This window comes from Mesoplodon mirus (assembly GCF_964341445.2).
Source record: "Mesoplodon mirus genome assembly, chromosome: 4".
In the NCBI taxonomy this organism is placed as follows: Eukaryota; Metazoa; Chordata; class Mammalia; order Artiodactyla; family Ziphiidae; genus Mesoplodon; species Mesoplodon mirus.
In genome coordinates, this window is record NC_138979.1 from 37,760,070 (window position 1) to 37,783,419 (window position 23,350).

Consider the following 23,350-nt stretch of genomic DNA (forward strand, 5'->3'; position numbering starts at 1 on the left):
ATTCAAGGTGGCCAGGTAGGCGAAGAATGCTATAAATAGGGCATATGGATGGAGGGGACATATGTAGGGGCAGGATGAAGAAATACAACTCAGTGGTGGGCAAAGGGAGAACAGGCAGAGAGGCAAGAACAGGGGAAGTGATAAACTATCACTTTGCTACGATTTGATAAGAAAGGAAGAGAAAAGTTGGCATATACAAGTCAGGAGTGTGTTAATTAACTCTTGCACACACTCCCTTCTTAACAATAGGTTTGACATCCCTGGGGCTTATCTAAGAAGAAAGGTGAAAAGCAGCAGATACATCCATGAGGGCTCATTCATTCGATTTATTCCAAGGTATCCTCCTCCTTAAAGAGACCACTTACCAGTTCTTTATCCCTCCCCTTAGGCTGAGACAGGTGAGAAGGCATTCATGAAAGTGCCCACATGATCATGATGGACAGATTTCTGGAAAGAGACTTAGATCGGTTACAAAATAAATACTTCTGGAAGGATTACTGTTCTTCCTTGGCTATCAAGGCCACCAGTGCTGCCTGCACCTTTTCTGCCTGGTCTGGGGGCAGCAGACAGTCTCGGATGATGGCCAGAGCCACCGCCTCTGTCAGGCTGCTGAAGTCCTGGGATGTTTTGACAGGGAGGTGCCCAGCCAGCTCACAGAGGGCAACATTGAAGGCCTCGCCTTCCTTTATCCCAAAGCTGGACTTCCGGGCCCAAAGAATTACTCGGACCCCCGTGAGGGCTGAGGAAGATGATGTCTTTCCAGGTGGAGCGCCCCGGGTCACAAACAAGTTATGTGCAATCTCGTGGTCAGCCAGATAGTCAGTGGCCCGACATACCCTGCTTATCAAGGCTTCCAAGTCGGGCCCTGGCCCGCTTGTGTAAAAGAGGAAGCCAGGAGCTGGGAGGGCCTGGAGCAGATGCAGACGGCCCCCAGGATCCAGGGGTTCGCTTGGGGCCCCCTCCACGGGCAGTCTGTGGGCCAGGTAATAGCCATGCAGGTGGAGGTGGTTCACTGAGGCCAGGCCGCCCAGGCTGTTGAAGCCAACTCGGAAGCCTGGGTGTGAGCTCAGCAGCACAGCTTCAACCCCGGCCTGCAGTGCCCCTGGCAGCAGGCGCTGGGGGAGCCCTCGGGCGGGCTCGGGCACCAGCAGCACGTGGCCCCACTCCAAGGGGCTGACGTTGATCACCACGAGGATGTCATCTTGCTGGAGAGCACTGGGGAGATCGGGGTCCCGGTGCAAGCGGAAGAGGACTTCTCCTGGCCGGATCTGGTTGAAGTTAAACTGTTCAGGGTCAAATGCCTGCCTCACGCTCCTGATGTTCTGGGGGCTCCTTCTTTGCACACCTCGCTCCACATTCAGCTGAGCCACAAAACCCACGGCACCAGGAAGGGTTTGGGTCTGCAGGTCCCCCAGACAGTAGCGGAACAGCCCCAGCTCCATCCGCTGCCTCCAGGCCAAGCAGAGGGCAGAGTCAAAGCGAGACAGTGGCAGTGTGTCCAGAAGGCTGGGTCCGCTCCTTGGCCACTGAATCCCTTCTGGCACGAGTTCCTTCTGCCCATAGACAAAGTCAGGAATGCCGTGCCGTCCCCAGTCCTCACTGTTTGGAGGTAGCAAATAGGAAGTTTCACTTGAACCATGTGGAACAGCCATGGGGCTGACCTGAAACAATCATAAGGTGAAAAATATATGATGCTATCCCATTTCCAAAGATTTTATTTTTATTATTTATTTATTTATTTGGCCGTGCCATGCAGCTGGCGGGATATCAGTTCACTGACCAGGGGCTGAACCTGGGCCACGGCCGTGAAAGCCCCAAATTCTAACCACTAGAATTTCTAACCACTAGGGAACTCTCCTAATTTTATTTTCAAATAACCTTTACTTTTTGCTCTGATTATAAAAGTAATATACGCCTCTGGTAAAATATTTTGAAAACAAAGAAATCACTCATAATTATCACCTGCAGATTAGCATACGTTTTTACTGAATTAAAAATATAAATCAAATTCTTTCTCTTTCTAAAAATTATATATATTGAGTAAACTTTCTTCATGGATTAAAAAGATAAAGATAAATTACAACCTTTATTCCAGTGCCCAGGGAGAAATCACAATTTACATTTAGCCTCATTTTCATATGTAGATGGATCTTGACTTTTTTTTTTTGCCCGTGCCATGTGGCATGTGGGATCTTAGTTCCCCGACCAGGGATCAAACCCGTGCCCCCTGCATTGGGAGTGCGGAGTCTTAACCACTGGGCCACAGGGAAGTCCCAGATCTTAATTTTTTTTTTTTTTTTTTCGTATGTGGGCCTCTCACTGTTGTGGCCTCTCCCATTGTGGAGCACAGGCTCCGGACGCGCAGGCTCAATGGCCATGGCTCACGGGCCCAGCCACTCCGCGGCATGTAGGATCTTCCCAGACCGGGGCACGAACCCGTGTCCCCTGCATCGGCAGGCGGACTCTCAACCACTGCGCCACCAGGGAAGCCCCCCAGATCTTAATTTTTTAACAAATCTTTAACTGTTGTACATTTAGGTTGCTGCCAATTTCATACTATTATATACAATGTTGTGATGAACATCCTGTGTATCTATCTTTGCAGATGTTTTTATTTTCCTTTAAAATAAAATCTTAGTAGACCACTGGTCAGAGTAGGCTCACAGCTCAGGCTTTTGATACATAGTCTGTCAAACTGCCCTCCAGAAAACTGCACCAGTGTTCCAGTGCATGAGAATGGCCAAGGTTTCAAAGCTGACCACTCCTCTGTGGGAACAGCTTTTCCACTGTTGTGTAGTGATTCCAAATGGCCATGCATAGAACCATTTGGGTGAGGATGGCCCATCATAAGCACCCTAGGGCAATCCTTTAAGGCAGAAATATAGGTGCTTGTCTTCATCTCCCACTGGGCCCCTGGAGCCCTGTGGACCCAGAAGTGTCAGGGAGATGACCTGCTGTTGGCCCACATGGGACTTCAGAATGAAGCTTACCTCAGTAGAGTTGCCTCAGTACAAGTTTGGGTACCCTCAGCTCTGCTGGTCCAGAAACTTCATATTAGTAAAACAGAAAAAACAAAGAACATACAAAACAACATATTAAAAGTCAAGCTGAGTTTAATGAGTATAGAGTTTCAGTTTTGTAAGATGAAAAAGTTCTAGAGACTGGCGGCACAACAATGGGAATATACTTAACACTACTGAATTGCACACTTAGAAATGGTTAAGGTGGTAAATCTTACGCATTTTTTACCACAATAAAAAAAATTTTTTTAACTCGAGCTAAGCATAATATTGACAATAAAACATAAAATCCTTAATTATTCTATTGAAAGTGAGCCTAAGACATTTCTCCAAAGATACACAAATGTCCAACAAGCACATGAAAAGATGCTCAGCATCACTAATTAGGGAAATGCAAATCAAAATCACAGTAAGATACCACTTTACATCCTTTAGGATGGCTACTATCAAAAACAGAAAATAACATGTGTTGGCAAGGATATGGAGAAATTGGAACCCTTGTGCACTGCTGGTGGGAATGTAAAGTGATGCAGCTGCTATGGAAAACAGTACAGCAGCTCCTCAAAAAATTAAAAATAGAGTTACTATATGATCCAGCAATCCCACTTCTGGGTATATATCCAAAAGAACCAAAAGCAGGGTCTCAAAAAGAGATATCTGTACACCCATTTTCATAGCAGCATTATTCACAATAGCCAAAAGGTGGAAGCAACTTAAGTATCCATCGATAGATAAATGGATAAACAAGATGCAGTATATACAGACAATGGAATGTTATTCAGCCTTAAAAAGCACTAAATGCTGACATATGTTACAACACGGATGGACCATCAGGACATTATGCTAAGTGAAATAAGCCAGTCACCAAAGGACAAATATTGTATGAGTCCACTTATATAAGGGACATAAAGTGCTCAAATTCATAGAGACAGAAAGTAGAATGGTGGTTCCCAAGGGCTGGGGGGAGGAGAAAATGAGGAATTGTTTGTTGTTTAATGGGCATAGAGTTTCAGTTTTGCAAGAAGGAAAGAGGTCTGGAGATTGGCTACCAAACAATGTGAATATATTTAACACTACTGAACTATACACTCAGAAATGGTTAAGGTGTTAAATTTTATGCTACGTGCTTTTTTATTTTTTAACTTTTGAAGACTGCCATATTTTTTTAAAAATAAGTTTATTTATTTACTTATTTATATTAGGCTGCGTTGGGTCTTTGTTGCTGCGCGTGGGCTTTTTCTAGTTGCGGTGGGCGGGGGCTACTCTTCGTTGTGGTGTGCGGGCTTCTCACTGCAATGGCTTCTCTTGTTGACGAGCATGGACTCTAGGCGAGCAGGCTTCAGTAGTTGTGGCACACGGGCTTCAGTAGTTGTGGCTCACGGGCTCTAGATCACAGCCTCAGTAGTTGTGGTGCATGGGCTTAGTTGCTCCGCGGCATGTGGGATCTTCCCAGACCAGGGATCAAACCCATGTCCCCTGCATTGGCAGGCGGATTCTTAACCACTGAGCCACCAGGGAAGTCCCTATGCTACGTATTTTTAATTTTTTTAATTTTTATTTTTTTAAAGCTTAGTGGTATTTTTATGGAGGAATGTTTTTTAAAATTAATTTGTTTTTTAAAATTTATTTATTTATTTGTTTGTTTTGGGCTGTGTTGTGTCTTTGTTTTCTGTGCGAGGGCTTTCTCTAGTTGCAGCCAGTGGGGGCCACTCTTCATCGCGGTGCGCAGGCCTCACTGTCGCGGCCTCTCTGGTTGCGGAGCACAGGCTCCAGACGCGCAGGCTCAGTAGTTGTGGCTCATGGGCCTAGTTGCTCTGTGGCATGTGGGACCTTCCCAGACCAGGGCTCGAACCCGTGTCCCCTGCATTGGCAGGCAGATTCTCAACCACTGTGCCACCAGGGAAGCCCTGCTACTTGTTTTTTTTTTGCGGTACGCGGGTCTCTCACTGTTGTGGCCTCTCCCACTGCGGAGCACAGGTTCTGGACGCGCAGGCTCAGCGGCCATGGCTCACGGGCCTAGCCGTTCTGCGGCATGTGGGATCTTCCCAGACCGGGGCACGAACCCATGTGCCCTGCATCAGCAGGCGGACTCTCAACCACTGCGCCACCAGGGAAGCCCCTGCTACGTGTTTTTTAATCACAACTTTTAAATGTCAAGATGGTAAATTTCATGTTATGTATTTTTTACCACAACTTGAAAAAATTTAAGTGAGTCTCAAAATAGATTTAAGAAATCCAACAATTTGATGAGCTAAACCTAAGTATTCACTTACTCTCTCATTCACTCATTCATTCATTCAGAATCAATGCCTACGTCATCCCCACTGTTGACACTCTGGGGCCACCTCTTCTGTGCACCCTGCTCCACGTTCAGCTGAGCCACAAAACCCAAGTATTTATGAAGTAACTGCTGTGTATGAGGCAATGGGGAAATGGTAGCAAATAAAGAGAACAAAGTCCACACATATCCCTATGGAGCTTACATCCTGGGGTGGCGTCAGATGATAAGCAAAAGGAAAATGTTAACTACCCGTGGTGATAGCATTTTGTGGGAAATAAACAAGTGATACAACAGAGGGTGACTAAGAGGTGGGATCAGGGCATCCCACTTCCACAAGAGGGCGGGGCAGGGCCCTCTGAAATGACAGCTGAACTAAGACAGGAAGGATGAGAAGAGGCCTACAATGAAGAGCTGAGGAAAGTGTACTCTAAGCAAAGGAAATTGTAAGTCCAAGGCCATAAGTCTCGCAGGGCAGGTGGCTGGCCTGTTCAAGGAACAGAAAGGAGGTAGTGTTACTGAGGTATGGCTGACCAGGGGAGGGGGCCCCCACATGAGGCTGGAGAGGAAGGCAGGGGCCAGATTAGCTGCAGGGCCTTATGCATCATGGTCAGGAACTTGGATTTTATTCTAAACAGAGTAAGAAATCACTGGCAGGTTCTAAGTATAAGGATCATCTGGTATTTTATAAACTTTTTCTAACTGTTGTGTGGAAAATGGATTGTAGGGGAGCAAGGGGAAGCAGAGATCACATTGGAGGCCACTCTGGTGTCCAGGTGAGCAGTGAGGGTGACTGGACAACACAGATGGCAACAGAGACAAAGGAGCTTGGGGATACGGGTCATGTTTTGAAGGCTGAACCAACAGGGCCTGCTGACAGGCTGACTAGGGGAACTGACAGAAAAGGAAGAGCTGGGAGTGACTCGGCATCAGGAACTAGGCACTGCAGTGACATTTACAGAGATGGAGATGCTGGGGAGGTGGGGTGAGAATAGGTTGACTAGAGGAAGGGAGAGACCAAGAGTTCAGTTTTGATTATTGACTCTGAGATGCAGCCTGGGCATCCGAGAAAAGTGGTGTAGGCAGTGAGACAGTCAAACCTGGAGGTTAAGGGTAAGATCTGGGCTAGATACAAATTTGGAGTAACATTAAAAGCCAGGGGCTAGGACCAAGGACCTAAGGCCAAGATGATACCAAAAGGCTAAAAATACGAGTAAAGACATATCAGTCAATAGAATCAATAGAAAGTGGGTATGGTTGTATTTATATTCAAGTGAACTAGGAGGCAAAAACAACACCTAGGAATAAAGAGGAATACTTGAAAGTGACAAATCATAGTGACCACACAACAGGACTGAACCTACATAGGAAAACCAGGAGAAAGGGCACACTGTTCGCATGTCTATGTCGTGCCAGGCATGGGTTGGGGGCTTTCCAAGTCCACTCAGGTGACCCTCACAACAAGCCTGTGTAGTCGGTATCATCCTGGCAGGAAGGTGAGAGATGTGGTTTTGGAGGCTGACAAGGTGTTGGAATTCTGGCTCTTCCATTCACTAGGGATGTGACCTTGAGCCCCTAGAACAAAGTCGATTTCCTCACCATGGCCTCCGGGCTCTCAAGGCTTAGCGGTGCCTCCCCCTCTCACCTCCTCCCAGTCCACTCTTCCCCTGGCCTACTCTGCTGCTCACTCTTCCTAAACTTGCTCCTGCTCAGGGCCTTGGTGCTTTATGTTCTCTCAGCCTAAAATACCCTTCTCCCAGGTATTCTTCACATGCCTGACTCATTTAGGTCTCAAACATTAAACATCAAATATCACTGCGTCAGACAAACCCTGTGTGGCCATCCTATGTAATGTCTCAAGGAAAAGAGGAAGAGGGAAATAATATTACAAGCAGGGAATGAAATGTCTTGGAAAACGAAAAAAAGTTAGAATTCACAAATCCAAGAGTTGGTACTTTAACAAAAAAATGATCAATGAACAAACCTTTGAATCCAACTAAGAAACAAAATAATTGTTTTGCTTAAAAATAGCACTACGAGTTATTTTTAAATCAGCCATTCAGTTTTATCACTGTGTCAAGGGTTGATTGGGCACAGGAAGGACAATATGCTAACCAGACTTACCAGGGACTGCTGGAAGACTCAGAATAACTATTTTATAATTTATGGACTTCCCTGGTGGCACAGTGGTTAAGAATCCACCTGCCAATGCAGGGGACAGGGGTTTGAGCCCTGGTCTGGGAAGATCCCACATGCCGTGGAGCAACTAAGCCTGTGCGCCACAACTACTGAGCCCGCACTCTAGAGCCCATGAGCCACAGTTACTGAGGCAGACGTGCCTAGAGCCCGAGCTCCGCAACAAGAGAAGCCACCACAATGAGAAGCCCACGCACTGCAACGAAGACCCAAGGCAACCAAAAATAAATAAATAAATAAATAAATAAATAAATAAATAAATTTATATAAAAAAATTATACCTCATTAAAGCTGAAAACAAACAACAATAAAAAATAATTAACCTCGGAGCATGCCTCCTCAGCTTCTGGAAGTTCCACGACCGGCAGGGAATGCTGGTGCGAGAGCAGCCTACCAGGGAGAGAACCTGCAGAGACATGTATACATGGAAGTCACCTGCCATGTGTAAGGTACCTTGTGGAAAGACTCAAATGGCAAAGAACTGATTGAGACTTCCAGCCAACAAGCAGTGAGGAAGTGACCTCCTCAGTCCACCAGCTTGTGAGGAACTGGCTCCTGCCAACAACAGGCTAGCAGAGAAACGTGGCTGTGAATGGAGGGAAGGAAATCCTGTCAAAGCTTCAGAATGGAAGCTTCAGACATAGATCAGAGAGTACCTTCAAGATGGTGGAGGAGTAAGACATGGAGATCACCTTCATCCCCACAAATACATCAAAAGTACATCTACATGTGGAACAACTCCTACAGAACACCTACTGAATGCTGGCAGAAGACCTCAGACTTCCCAAAAGGCAAGAAACTTCCCACGTACCTGGCCATCTGGCGGAAAGGGTCTTGGTGCTCCGGCTGGCTACCAGGCTGGAGCCGCTGAGGTGGGAGAGCCAAGTTCAGGACACTAGACCACCAGAGACCTCCTGGCCCCATGTAATATCAATCGGTGAAAGCTCTCCCAGAGAACTCCATCTCAACGCTAACACACAGATCCACTCAACAACCAGCAAGCTCCAGTGCTGGACATCCTATGCCAAACAACTAGCAAGACAGGAACACAACGCCACCCATTAGCAGAGAGGCTGCCTAAAATCATACTAAGTTCACAGACACCCCAAAACACACAACTGGACATGGTCCTGCTCACCAGAAGGACAAGATCCAACCTCATCCACCAGAACACAGGCACCAGTCCCCTCCACCAGGAAGCCTACACAACCCACTGAACCAACCTTACCCACTGGGGGCAGACACCAAAAACAATATGAACTACGAACGTGCAACCTGCTAAAAGGAGACCCAAACACAATAAGTTAAGCAAAATGAGAAGACAGAGAAATATGCAGCAGATGAAGGAGCAAGGTAAAAACCCACCAGACCTAACAAACGAAGAGGACATAGGCACTCTACCTGAAAAAGAATTCAGAGTCATGATAGTAAAGATGATCCAAAATCTTGGAAATAGAATGGAGAAAATACAAGAAACGTTTAACAAGGACCTAGAAGAACTAAAGAACAAACAGTGATGAACAACACAATAAATGAAATTAAAAATTCTCTAGAAGGAATCAATAGCAGAAGAACAGAAAGTGACCTGGAAGATAAAATAGTGGAAATAACTACCACAGAGCAGGATAAAGAAAAAAGAATGAAAAGAATTGAGGACAGTCTCAGAGACCTCTGGGACAACAATGAACACACCAACATTAGAATTATAGAGATCCCAGAAGAAGAAGAGAAAAAGAAAGGGACTGAGAAAATATTTGAAGAGATTATAGTTGAAAACATCCCTAATATGGGAAAGGAAAGAGCCAATTAAGTCCAGGAAGCACAGAGAGTCCCATACAGGATAAATCCAAGGAGAAACATGCGAAGACACATATTAGTCAAACTATCAAAAATTAAATACAAAGAAAAAGCATTAAAAGCAGCAAGGGAAAAGCAAAAAATAACAGAAGGGAATCTCCATAAAGTTAACAGCTGATCTTTCAGCAGAAACTCTGCAAGCCAGAAGGGAGTGGCAGGACATATTTAAGGTGATGAAAGGGAAAGATCTACAACCAAGATTACTCTACCCAGCAAGGATCTCATTCAGATTCGACAGAGAAATTAAAACCTTTACAGACAAGCAAAAGCTAAGAGAATTCAGCACCACCAATCCAGCTTTACAACAAATGCTAAAGGAACTTCTCTAGGCAGGAAACACAAGAGAAGGAAAAGACCTACAATAACAAACGCAAAACAATTGAGAAAATGGTAATAGGAACATACGTACCGATAATTACCTTAAATTTAAATGGATTAACCGCTCCAGCCAAAAGACATAGAGTGGCTGAATGGATACAAAAACAAGACCCATACATATGCTGTCTACAAGAAACCCACTTCAGACCTAGGGACACATACAGACTGAAAGTGAGGGGATGGAAAAAAATATTCCATGCAAATGGAAACCAAAAGAAAGCTGGAGTACCAATTCTCATATTAGACAAAACAGACTTTAAAATAAAGACTGTTAAAAGAGACAAAGAATGACACTACATAATGATGAAGGGATCGATCCAAGAAGAAGATATAACAATTGTAAATATTTATGCACCCAACACAGGAGCACCTCAATACATAAGGCAAATACTAACAGCCATAAAAGGGGAAATCGACAGTAACACGCTCATAGTAGGGGACTTTAACACCCCACTTTCACCAATGGACAGATCATCCAAAATGAAAATAAATAAGGAAACACAAGCTTTAAATGATACATTAAACAAGATGGACTTAATTGATATTTATAGGACATTCCATCCAAAAACAACAGAATACACTTTCTTCTCAAGTGCTCATGGAACATTCTCCAGGATAGATCATATCTTGGGTCACAAATCAAGCCTTGGTACATTTAAGAAAACTGAAATCATATCAAGCATCTTTTCTGACCACAATGCTATGAGACCAGATATCAATTACAGGGAAAAAACTGTAAAAAATACAAACACATGGAGGCTAAACAATACTGAATAACCAAGAGATCACTGAAGAAATCAGAGGAAATCAAAAAATACCTAGAAGCAAATGACAGTGGAAACATGACAACCCAAAACCTATGGGTTAAAACTGCAAAAGCAGTTTTAAGAGGGAAGTTTACAGCAATACAATCCTACCTCAAGAAACAAGAAAAATCTCAAATAAACAACCTAACCTTACACCTAAAGCAATTAGAGAAAGAAGAAAGAAAAACCCCAAAGTTAGCAGAAGGAAAGAAATCATGAAGATTAGATCAGAAATAAAGGAAAAAGAAATAAAGGAAACGATAGCAAAGATCAATGAAAGTAAAAGCTGGTTCTTTGAGAAGATAAACAAAACTGATAAACCATTAGCCAGACTCATCAAGAAAAAAAGGGAGAAGACTCAAATCAACAGAATTAGAAATGAAAAAGGAGAAGTAACAACTGACACTACAGAAATACAAAGGATCATGAAAGATTACTACAGGCAACTATATGCCAATAAAATGGACAACCTGGAAGAAATGGACAAATTCTTAGAAAAGCACAATCTTCCAAGAGTGAACCAGGAAGAAATAGAAAATATAAACAGACCAATCACAGGCACTGAAATTGAGACTGTGATTAAAAATCTTCCAACAGGGCCTCCCTGGTGGCGCAGTGGTTGAGAGTCCGCCTGCCGATGCAGGGGATACGGGTTCGTGCCCCGGTCTGGGAGGATCCCATATGCCGCGGAGCGGCTGGGCCCGTGAGCCATGGCCGCTGGGCCTGCGCATCCGGAGCCTGTGCTCCGCAACGGGGGAGGCCACAACAGTGAGAGGCCCGCATACCGCAAAAAGAAAAAAAAAAAAAAAAAAATCTTCCAACAAACAAAAGTGCAGGACCTGATGGATTCACAGGTGAATTCTATCAAACATTTAGAGAAGAGCTAACACCTATCCTTCTAAAACGCTTCCAAAGTATAGCAGAGGGAAGAACACTCCCAAACTCATTCTACGAGGCCACCATCACCCTGATACCAAAACCAGACAAAGATGTCACAAAAAAAGAAAACTACATGTCAATAACACTGGTGAACACAGATGCAAAAATCCTCAACAAAATACTAGCAAACAGAATCCAGCAGCACATTAAAAGGATCATACACCATGATCAACTGGGGTTTATCCCAGGAATGCAAGGATTCTTCAATATACGCAAATCAATCAATGTGATACACCATATAATAAACTGAAGAATAAAAACCATATGATAATCTCAACAGATGCAGAAAAAGCTTTTGACAAAATTCAATACCCATTTATGATAAAAACTCTCCAGAAAGTAGGCACAGAGGGAACTTACCTCAACATAATAAAGGCCATATATGACAAACCCACAGCCAACATCATTCTCAATGGTGAAAAACTGAAACCATTTCCACTAAGATCAGGAACAAGACAAGGTTGCCCACTCTCACTACTATTATTCAACATAGTTTTGGAAGTTTTAGCCACAGCAATCAGAGAAGAAAAAGAAATAAAAGGAATCCAAACTGGAAAAGAAGAAGTAAAACTCTCACTGTTTGCAGATGACATGATACTGTACATAGAGAATCCTAAAGATGCTACCAGAAAACTACTAGAGCTAATCAATGAATTTGTTAAAGTAGCAGGATACAAAATTAATGCACAGAAATCTCTTGCATTCCTATACACTAACAACGAAAGATCAGAAAGAGAAATTAAGGAAACACTCCCATTTACCATTGCAACAAAAAGAATAAAATACCTAGGAATAAACCTACTTAAGGAGACAAAAGACCAGTATGCAGAAAACTATAAGACACTAATGAAAGAAATTAAAGATGATACAAACAGATGGAGAGATATACCATGTTCTTGGATTGGAAGAATCAACACTGTGAAAATGGCTATACTACCCAAAGCAATCTACAGATTCAATGCAATCCCTATCAAACTACCAATGGCATTTTTCACAGAACTAGAACAAAAAATTTCACAATTTGTATGGAAACACAGAAGGCCCCGAAAAGCCAAAGCAATCTTGAGAAAGAAAAACGGAGCTGGAGGAATCAGGGTCCCTGACTTCAGATTATACTACAAAGCTACAGTAATCAAGACAGTATGGTACTGGCACAAAAACAAAAATATAGATCAATGGAACAGGATAGAAAGCCCAGAGATAAACTCATGCACATATGGTCACCTTATCTTTGATAAAGCAGGCAAGAATATACAATAGAGAAAAGACAGCCTCTTCAATAAGTGGTCCTGGGAAAACTGGACAGCTACATGTAAAAGAATGAAATTAGAACACTTCCTAACACCATACACAAAAATAAACTCTAGATAGATTAAGGACGTAAATATAAGGCCAGACACTATAAAACTCTTAGGGGAAAATACAGGCAGAACACTCTATGACATAAATCATAGCAAGATCCTTTTTGACCCATCCCCTAGAGAAATGGAAGTAAAAACAAAAATAAACATATGAGACCTAATGAAACTTAAAAGCTTATGCACAGCAAGAGAAACCATAAACAAGACGAAAAGACAACCCTCAGAATGGGAGAAAATATTTGCAAGTGAAGCAACTGACAAAGGATTAATCTCCAAAATATACAAGCAGTTCATGCAGCTCAATATCAAAAAAACAAACAACCCAATCCAAAAATGGGCAGAAGACCTAAACAGACATTTCTCCAAAGAAGATATACAGATTGCCAGCAAACACATGAAAGGATGCTCAACATCACTAATCATTAGAGAAATGCAAATCAAAACTACAATGAGGTATCATCTCACACAGGTCAGAATGGCCATCATCAAAAAATCTACAAACGATAAATTCTGGAGAGGGTGTGGAGAAAAGGGAACTTGCTTGCTCTGCTGGTGGGAATGTAAACTGATACAGTCACTATGGAGAATAGTATGGACGTTCCTTAAAAAACTAAATAGAACTACCATATGACCCAGCAATCCCACTACTGGGCAAATACCCTGAGAGAACCATAATTCAAAAAGAGTCATGTACCCCAATGTTCATTGCAGCTCTATTTACAATAGCCAGGACATGGAAAGCAACCTAAGTGTCCACTGACAGATGAATGGATAAAGAAGATGCGGCATGGGCTTCCCTGGTGGCACAATGGTTAGGAGTCCGCCTGCCAATGCAGGGGACACGGGTTCATGCCCTGGTCTGGGAAGATCCCACATGCCGCAGAGCAACTAAGCCTGTGCGTCAGAACTACTGAGCCTGTGCTCTAGAGCCCACGAGCCACAGTTACTGAGCCCACGTGGCACAATTACTGAAGCCCGCGCACCTACAGCTCATGCTCCGCAACAAGAGAAGCCACCACAACGAGAAGGCCGCGCACCGCAACGAAGGGTAGCCCATGCTCGCCACCACTAGAGAAAGCCCGTGCACAGCAACAAAGGAGCCAATGCAACGAAAAATAAAAAAAATTAATAAATTTAAAAAAAAAGATGGGCACATATACACAATGGAATATTACTCAGCCATAAAAAGAAACGAAATTGTTATTTGTAGTGAAGTGGGTGGACTTAGAGTCTTTTATCAGAGTGAAGTAAGTCAGAAAGAGAAAAACAAGTATCGTATGCTGATACATATGTATAGAATCTTAAAAAAAAATGGTTCTGAAGAACCTAAGGGCAGGACAGGAATAAAGACGTAGACGTAGAGAATGGACCTGAGGACACGGGGAGGGGAAAGGGTAAGCTGGGACGAAGTGAGAGGGTGGCGTGGACATATATGCACTACCAAATGTAAAATAGATAGCCAGTGGGAAGCAGCCGCATAGCACAGGGAGATCAGCTCGGTGCTTTGTGACCACCTAGAGGAGTGGGATAGGGAGGGTGGGAGGGAGACGCAAGAGGAAGGGAATATGGGGATATATGTATACGTATAGCTGATTCACTTTGTTATACAGCAGAAACTAACACAACAATGTAAAGCAATTATACTCCAATAAAGATGTGGAAAAAAAATTAACCGCACCTCCACCTCCTCCAAGCAGTAACTTGTGATCCTCACCTTTTGGAACAGTGTAGGTTAATTCATTCATGCATGCATCCAATAAATATTGAGAGCCTACCATGTGTCAAGCATTGTCCTAGGAGTTGAGAGGGGACAAGAGCAAACAGGTCAGCTTCGATCCCTGCCTCCCCCAGCATGCAGTCTGAACGCAGGGTGGGGTCAGGGGACAGCATGTAGGCTGGAATGAGGAGTACAGCAGGGCGGATTCTTGAAAAGAGCCTTGGACTGCAGAGACGGCTTTGTAAATGACCGAGTCTAGACAAGTCACTGAACCCCCCTGAGCCTCTGCATTTCCAAATTTGTCAAACGGGAACTTACCTTGCAGAACTGTTGTAAGAACTGAAGCTATGCACAGCGCTTCAGTGGGCCGTCACTAAACGGCCTCAGTAGGCAGAAAGGTTATGGTTATTTCTGGAGAGGTGGTATGAGGGTTGCAACACGTACGGCAGGTGCCCGGTGGTAACGTCTGGGTGGAAGAGCCCTCGCTGGGCAGAGGGGCAGCCGACCGCCTCGGGCCACTCAGCGAGTCACGAGGTTTCTCGGTTACCCTTGCTCCAAACACTTCCCTAATGCCCCTTACTGGACTCCACACAAAGCCACCCCGCCCCAGCCGCCACGTACTGCAGATGAGGCGGACACGCACACCTTCCCCTGAAATCCTGCCGTGGCCATAGCGAGGTCGCGGCACCCTTAACGTATGCGCAACCTGCACGCAGGCACGCGGCGCGGCCCGTCCCGCCCATCCAGGAGGCGGGGTCGTGCGGCCTGGGCTCCGCCCTGGAGCGTCCGGCCCCGCCGCGGGCCCCGCCTCCAGCTCGCCGGGAACTGCCTAGAGCCGGGATCCAGCTGGCTGAACCGGGCGGGGAGCGCCTGGGAACTTTAAGGAGGGGGCGGGCCTGGGGGCGGTGGCCCCAGGAGCGGTTGCCGCGGGGACTGGGCGGTGACGCGGCCCGAGGGCGGAAGTGAGAAAGTTGCCGGCGTCCCGAGAGGAGTTGGTGGAGCTGTACGCGCGGTGCGGCAATGGGGGGCTCGGGCAGTCGCCTGTCCAAGGAGCTGCTGGTCGAGTACCAGGTGCGTGAGACGCCAGTCCCCAGGGAGTTTGCGCGCGGCCCTGCGCTTGGGGGTGTGGGGGTGTCCCCGAACGGCGGCAGGGCGGCGGACGCGGCCTCTGGCCCCGGGCCGCCCGCTGACCTCCTGTCTTGTTTTGCCTTCCAGGACTTGACGTTCCTGACCAAACAGGAGATCCTCCTGTAAGTGCTGTCTCGAACCTCACCTCCGGGATCTTCTGGGGACGACTTCGGGCGTGGGGGGCGGGGGAGGCTCTGTCTTACAGGTGGGCAAACTGAGGCCCCGCCAGAGGGAGGGGCAGGGGCCTGCCCGAGGTCAGGAGCTGAGCCGGAACTGGAGTGCAGGGCCCCGGGCCCTAGGCTGTGCCCTCTTCCCGGCACGACCTTCCCGCTGGCGCCGGCGGCCGCAGCTGTGCACCGTGGAGTCACCTCGCAGCTTCCAGCCAAAGTTGGGCGCTCTTTGATTTCGCTCCACTGGCTTCTGCATAACCGAAGTTGCTCCAGTCCGGCAGGGGCTGCTGCAGTTCTGGGCTGCTTTACCTACAGGCAAAGCCAGAGAAGCCTTGGGGAGCCTGGCTCCTCCTTTACCTGAATAATACAGTAACCGTTAACGCTTATTGAGCACTTGCTGTGTGCCAGGCTGTGCTACGAGGTTTTCTACATTACCTAATTTAACCCTCACGACGGAGGTATGGGGACAGTGACACAGTTTGATAATTTGCCTAAGACTGAGTAGGAGGATTTGAACTGGGACTGGAACCCCCTCCCTAGCCGTGGGCAAGCTTTATGTGGCCAGGGCACTTGAGTGAGAAGATTCCTGAGCTTCTCTGGGCAAAAGTAATCCCAGTGGGAATGAGATGGTGCCTAAGGAGTAGATAGTTCAGGGTAGCTGCTTTGAGGAGCAGCAGGAGGTTCCTGAAATGAAATGAGAATGAGATTTCAGTTCAGCTCTTTTCATTTGTTCTTCAGGGCCAACTTATGGCTCCTTCCCAGACCTCTCTATCCCTCGGGGGGTCTAGAACCAGGGCCCAGTGCCTGGGACACAGTGGGCCCACAGTCAATACCCATTGCAAGAATGGACTCCCAGCCTATACTGTCTTGTAATATATCTCCTCTTGGCTTATGCCTGAGACTCAGACATACTGTGTATGGGGCTTAGCTCCTCACCTGGTTTATAATGGGTAGCAAGGCAAGGAGTGGGGATGTAATACACTCAGGAAGGGACGACAACAGCTTCCCCTCCTTCTGCCAGAGCCCACAGGCGGTTTTGTGAGCTGCTTCCCCAGGAGCACCGGAGTGTGGAGGAGTCACTGCAGGCACGAGTGTCCTTGGAGCAGATCCTCAGCCTTCCAGAGCTCAAGGTGCCAGCCCCCCAGCCTCCCTCTGCTACTCCTTTTGAGATCATGTGGTCACTGGTCCCCATTCTAGTCTTTTCCCTTTTTAGCCCTGATTTCCTGGGGGCTAGGGTTTTACCAAAATCATCCAAGGGAATTATATAGAAGGGTGTTTTGCAACCTGGGATTCTCAGACATATTCTTGGAGGTTCAAACAAGTTTTATCCTTTAAGAGGAGTTAAATTACCTTATTAAAGCTTGAGAAACCCTGTTCCAGAGGCTGATTGCTCTCCATAGGGCTGCTGTGAAAATTGCTATGCAAAATGCCTGGCCTAGTGCTTGTAACACAGTAAGTACTCAGTGAAATGTTTTGTTTTAAAATAACCAGCCCATCTTGTCCTCTTTGCTTAGGATGCCTTCCTCTTCCTTCTGTGCTCCCAGGCCTGCCTTTGGGTTAAGCTCTGACTCCTGAGAAGCCACCCCCAGCTGGGTCGTTGGTCCTCCTGAGCTCCGTGCTGGCCCCAAAGCACTGATTGTTCTCCCCTCGAGAGCCTGAACTGTTCCCTCCAGTTTCCCAGTGGGGTTTGAGTGTGTGACTTGGGCTGCATCCTGTGGCATTCACAGAAGGCTTTCTTGCCTAGGCCAACCCCTTCAAGGAGCGAATCTGCAGGGTCTTCTCCACTTCCCCAACCAGAGACAGCCTGAGCTTTGAGGACTTCTTGGACCTCCTCAGTGTATTCAGTGACACAGCCACCCCAGACATCAAGTCCCACTATGCCTTCCGCATCTTCGGTAAGAACCAGGGGCCGGGTGGAACACCACCCGTTCCAACATGGTCTTTGTGGGGGTACTGCTTGGGAGCTGGGGGTCAGGAGCTCGGAGCTCATCCTGACCACATCCTTTTTGGCTTCCTGTGTCTGCTTTCTAGATTTTGATGATGACGGAACCTTGAACAGAGAAGACCTGAGCCAGCTCGTGAACTGCCTCACGGGAGAGGGTGAGGACACACGGCTCAGTGCCTCAGAGATGAAGCAGCTCATCGACAATGTGAGCAACGGGACCGGGCTCGGCTGGGCCGGGCTGGGGAGCAGGAGGGAAGGGTTGGGCTTTGGCCTGAAGCTTTCCCTTTCCCAGATCCTAGAAGAGTCTGACATTGATAGGGATGGGACCATCAATCTTTCTGAATTCCAGCATGTCATCTCCCGCTCACCAGACTTCGCCAGGTATGACTGTGGTGCTCATTTGCTGCAGAGTCTGCGACGTTATTATGGGAGGTGGTATCTGGGGTTAGAGAAAGCCTCCTGCTTCCTCTGAATGTATTAGAGTAGCTCTTCTTCTAGAGGGGACTCACAGATATGGGACACAGCCCATTCCAAAGGGTCTTGGGGGAGAGGTAGGTAAGTTTGGGTTTAGTCCCTACCTTCCTCTGCCAGCAGAAAATCCAATGCAGTCTTCTTTTGTTCAGCTCCTTTAAGATTGTCCTGTGACAGGAGCCACAGTGTGTGGCCCAGCACCCTGTCGAAGAAACTTTGCACTGCTGAGCCACAGCCAAGGTTACTACCTCTGTGTTGCCAGGGCCAGCCAAGCTGGCCCAGCCTGGAGGTGGCACTGCGCAGCCTTGCCTGGGACAAGGGAGGGTCCTCCACGTCAAGGCTTCTCCCCTCACTGTCATTGTCATCGCTGTTTGTGTTTCTACTAATCAATAATAAAGGTTTAGAAGTTTTGAGCCTTTGTGTGACACTAGAAACGCTGACATGAGGAAGGAGTGGACTTGTAGGAGCTTTCAGTCACACTGGGAATAAGGATCTAAAGAAGCGGACAGCAGGAAGTCAGGCTGTACCCCACGCTTCCCACCCACCCCTTGTGAGGGTGTGAGTATGAAGGGTAACATGAGGGGTGGAACTCTTCTGCATCCTGATTGTGGTGGTGGTTACATGAATTTATACATGTGTTAAAACTTGCAGAACTGTGTACTAAAAGAAAAAAGTTAGTTTTACTGTATGATCATTTTAAAGATACAAATTCTTTTCAAGTTAAAACAAGAAAACTCAAGACCTTGTCCCCTGTGCCCCATCCCTGAACTGAATTGGGGATGCAAAGTAAAGGGACTGAAGTAAAGTGAACAAATCCCCTCCCCCATCCATCAGTGTGTTGGTTAAACTCCCCACTTTAAGAACCTGGCTCTGCTGGGAGGTGTGGTTGGCCAGGCTGGGCTGGCTCTGGCCCACTAGCACCTGAAAGAGGAGGCCTAGAACCTCCCAGAACTCAAAGAACTATACCAGCCTCAAAAAGCAACAGTCCTTTGCTTTTTGGAAGGGGCACGATTCAATTTCAATTCTTTAGATTTTATTAAAAAAAAAAAAAAAGTAAAGTGCATTTTATTAAAAAGAATACAAAACCCACATAAACTCAGGGACCCTGTGCTGGGCAGTATCAACATCCCTTAGAGTGGAGGCTGCAAGGTGTAGGGGTGTAGGGGTGAACTGGGGACTGGTTTTGAAGAGGAGGCCAGGGCAAGTGTGGGGAAAAGGGACACAGGTTTGCAGGCTGGGATGGAGGAAGGCATGCAACAGTCTTCCTGGAATTCCGAGGGAAGGTGTACATTGTCATATACTCTCTCCTGGGCTCACGCTGCCCTGTCTCTCTCATGTGGCCACAGCCTGATACAGGCCGGAAAGGTCCAGGAGGAGGGTCTGAGCCCAGGGCCTCGTGAGGGCTGTGGTGCCAGCGTGGCCCTCCAGTCCCTGAGGTGACAGGATGATGGCTGCAACAACTTGGCCAGCTGGCGAGGCTGGACCCACTGGAGCCCGAGCTGGCCCCTGGCTCTGCCATGAGAAGGGGCAGCCTGTGGCAGTAGGATAAGGCGGAAGGTGGAAGAGGCCAGTTGGTGTGGGATGTCCAACTCTGTCTCCGACAACCACTTTGGATAAGCCCTCCCAGTCCGGAGGCTGGGCCGGCCATGTGCATGGCATTCTGTGTTCTCTCACTGTTTTCTCTCGTTTCACATTTTCAACTGTTTTGAAACAAAGGGCTCAGTTTACATAAGGAGCACTGTTCTGCCCACCCGGGCAGGCCCCGATCTTCAGCCAGGCCCTGTGGGGCTGTGGCCATCTGGGGTGGAGGGGCCTTGCCGCTTGACAGCAGGCGAGCTGGCTCCATCAGTCCCGAGGGCTGGGCACCGCAGCTGTGTTCCACGAGGAGCAGAGGTCCAGCCGACCCTCTCTGAGCACTCCTGGCCCCTAGAGGGAGGCCGCCTCTAGAAGTTTGCTCTCACACCACAGAGTCCCGGATTTCAGAGCCCAGGCGGACCCGGGGCCGGGGACACACCGGGGACACCTCCACGAAGCTGTCGTGGATACTGAGCGGCCTCTTCTCTGACTCTGTGAAGACCCGGGGCCCTGGGGAGCTGTCCGACAGAGCCTGGTAGCCTCGGTGGTCGAGTGGGGTGCTAGGGGGGCCCATGCCATTGAGTGGCCTGGTCTCAGGTGGCAGTACGACTGGGCGGGTCTTGGGGTGTACGCTGGCACACTCCCCCTGCTTCAGGAAGACTTTCATGCCGCCCCGGTGCCGGTAGAGGAAGAATAAAATGAAGAGCACCATGGCGAACACGAACAGCGCGCACATCACTAGGAACTCGGTCCAGTAGGACTTGTCTGCACCCCAGCTGGCCTTGCCCCCGGCTGGCGCGCTCACCCGAGACGTGTTGATGATGACGGGCACGCTGCCACTCCGGTCTGCTTGGTTTGCCACTGCGTCCACCACCTTTGGGCAGTAGCTGGCCTCCAGCTGCCGGAAGCCCTCCTCCAGCGACCAGCACTGGAACTCCCCCAGCTCCTGCTGGCTGCCCACCAGCAGCAGGTCCCCAGTGGACAGCACGCGGCAGGAGGCCGAGGAATTAATGGGGACCCCGTTGTGCAGCCAGAGCCGGGTTGCCAAGTTGGAGAGGAGGGGGCAGGCCAGGGTGTTCACTGTGTGGGGCTGGAACTGGACTGGCTCACAATGCTTCTCGCCTGCAGGCAAAGGAGGCACAGTCCCGGGTAAAGGGAGGCTGGTGTCCACGGTAGCCCCAGGCTCACCCACCTCCCTCTGCACTATGGTCCTCGTGCTGTAACAGCAACTCTGGGGACTTCGGGGACTGGGGGTCTCACTTGCCAGGGTTCTGCTTGCAGGGCCAAAGGGGTGAGGAAGTGAGGAAAGGCATTTACACACAGCAGTGGCTGCAGGAGCCTTCTAGGCACACTAGACCCCCACCTCTCCTCCACCCTCTGACGGGGCACCTTACCTCTTGGTACAGAAGTCCGGGCCTTGGACAAGGAAGTGTTGCAGAGTTCCCTGGCATTGGCTCCCTCGATATCCTGGATCCATGGCCTGAGGACCAAAGAGAGTCTGGGATGGGCCAGGAACCCCCGCAAAACTGCATCTGCCCACCCTCCGTGCAGCACATGCCCTCAGGCAGCCCTGCAGATGTGGGCCTGGGGAAGGGCTCAGGGACCACCAGGCCCAAAGCAGGGGTAAAAGGCAGGCGGCTTCCCTGGGTGGATTCCCCACCCCGCAGGGTTTGGGCCGGTATCTCCTCTGTCTACACAGTATTTACTTCAGTTAAAAGTTACAGTAGGGACTTCCCTGGTGGGCCAGTGGTAAAGAATCCACCTTCCAACGCAGGGGATGTGAGTTCGATCCCTGGTCGGGGAACTAAGATCCCACACACTGCGCAGCAACTAAGCCCACACGCTCTAGAGCCTGCGTGCCACAACTAGAGAAAAGCCCCTGTGCCGCAACGAAAGATCCTGCATACTGCAACTGAGACCCAGTGCAGCCAAGTAAATAAATACTAAAAAAAAGAAAAAAAAGGTACTGTAATACCCTGAATTACAAAAGCAGTGAGTTGAGCTTTTAGAAAAAGTAAGGAAGGATAGCTGGATCTGTGTGTATGTACCTGTCTCTTAAAGCAATGCACATGCACTGATTTGTTTTTAGAAAACTGGAAAAAAACAAGCACAAAGGCTAAAAACATTACAAAAGTCACAATCAACCATCCAGCGAGAATGGCAGGCAGCATTTTTTTTGAGTGTGCCTTCAGGTGTACATATGTATATGCATACATGGTGTTTTGAAATATAAAACGAACCAGGTATCCCCTTGAGTGAAGTATGTACACTACAAATAGGACAGATCCCATATTTACTTAAAATATGTGTATTTTTATTTTACACATGTAGAAAAATCTGGGGGGATATATATTAAAATCTCACTGTAAGTCTCTCTAGGTGGTAGGATTAGGGTAGTTTTTATTTTATTTATCTCGATTTTTTTCTATATGAAAATTTTAAATCTAAATAAGTGATTTTGAAAACAGTTTTTAATGGGTTGGTTGGTTTGTTTTTGGCCGCCACCACTTGCAGGACCTGAGTTCCCCCATCAGGGATCGACCGTGTGACCACTGCAGTGGAAGCGCAGAATCCTAACTACTGGACCGCCAGGGAATTCCCTTAATGGGTTTGTTAACGGACTGTTATGTAGCCCTTATTTTTTGTTCCTTAACTACATTCACATGCCAATTGACATTCTCCTGCAAAGCTTTTCATAGCTCTGACATTTCATACTTTACCAAATCTTGTCTCTGCTTTACAGATGGGTAAGGCAAACATAATTTGTCGTTTGAACTACAACACTTAATGAGAGTCAGAAGGGGAGCTGATTAATAATTATTCCCAGACAGTAGACACAAATGAGGCTGTGTGGTGATTCCACAGAGGGCCTAGGGAAGGCACTCGGAGGCCTAGTGCATAGGGTTGGACAAGTGGGTGGGGCCTTCAGGAGCTCTCACCTGGAGGCCACCGCAGGCCGGTAGAGGCTGACGTGCTTGCAGCTGGAGCCACTCCAAGCGCAGTAGGGGTCCCGGGCCAGGAGGCAGTCCCCGCAGCTCTGATACAGGCTGCAGTTGGCCACGGGCACCTGGACCACACCCGAGTGTGAGGCACCATACAGCAGTCCCTGCACAGGCACGGGGATGAGAAGCAGGCACGGGCAGCCAGGGCCATCACCCAGAGCTGCACCCGGCTCGAGTGCACACAAAAGCCACCCACGTGGGGCCCTCCTCTCATGCTCCCGGGCCCCCACATTCTGAGAGCTTATGCCAGGAGCCTGGATCTCTCCATCTGGCTGGGGCAGGGGTCAGGCACCCCAAGCACGCTGCCCAGACTCCTCCTCTGCTCACCCTGTCGGCATCCAGGAGCAGGTTCTGCACGGGCTGTCCTGATGAGAAGATCTGGAGCTCCTCGATGATGTGCACCCCGGAGCCCACGCTCACTGCCTTGTGCAGCCAGCCGTCACCTGCAACATGGACAGCACTCAGGCCCTGCGCAGAGCCTGAGGCCCACATCCCAATAGCTATGCC

General features: G+C 47.9%; 3 protein-coding genes across 4 annotated transcripts in view; 1 reads left to right on the forward strand and 2 right to left on the reverse strand.

The window, feature by feature from the left end:
- Window positions 1-313: 313 nt before the first annotated feature.
- GDPGP1 (GDP-D-glucose phosphorylase 1) lies at window positions 314-15,258 on the reverse strand. The gene is made up of 4 exons (XM_082618842.1): window positions 14,871-15,258; window positions 7,818-7,900; window positions 2,991-3,047; window positions 314-1,661 (listed from the first exon to the last, which is right to left on the reverse strand). The coding sequence occupies exon 4, from the start codon at window positions 1,650-1,652 to the stop codon at window positions 495-497; it is 1,158 nt and encodes a 385-aa protein (XP_082474968.1). The 5' UTR covers window positions 1,653-1,661; window positions 2,991-3,047; window positions 7,818-7,900; window positions 14,871-15,258; the 3' UTR covers window positions 314-494.
- Window positions 15,259-15,477: 219 nt separating this feature from the next.
- On the forward strand, window positions 15,478-18,679 carry CIB1 (calcium and integrin binding 1). Its single transcript, XM_082619335.1, has 7 exons — window positions 15,478-15,623; window positions 15,768-15,802; window positions 16,872-16,980; window positions 17,595-17,745; window positions 17,882-18,000; window positions 18,088-18,176; window positions 18,419-18,679. The coding sequence occupies exons 1-7, from the start codon at window positions 15,573-15,575 to the stop codon at window positions 18,438-18,440; spliced, it is 576 nt and encodes a 191-aa protein (XP_082475461.1). The 5' UTR covers window positions 15,478-15,572; the 3' UTR covers window positions 18,441-18,679.
- A 636-nt stretch (window positions 18,680-19,315) lies between these two features.
- SEMA4B (semaphorin 4B) overlaps window positions 19,316-23,350 on the reverse strand; it is a 39,391-nt gene continuing 35,356 nt past the window's right edge. For both annotated transcript variants that reach the window (XM_082619317.1, XM_082619316.1), the window contains 4 exons: window positions 23,171-23,286; window positions 22,781-22,947; window positions 21,236-21,321; window positions 19,316-20,963 (listed from right to left, as the gene is read on the reverse strand). In XM_082619317.1, coding sequence (XP_082475443.1) covers window positions 20,224-20,963; window positions 21,236-21,321; window positions 22,781-22,947; window positions 23,171-23,286 — 1,109 coding nt within the window. In that variant the 3' untranslated portion in view covers window positions 19,316-20,223. The remainder of the gene's footprint in view (window positions 20,964-21,235; window positions 21,322-22,780; window positions 22,948-23,170; window positions 23,287-23,350) is intronic.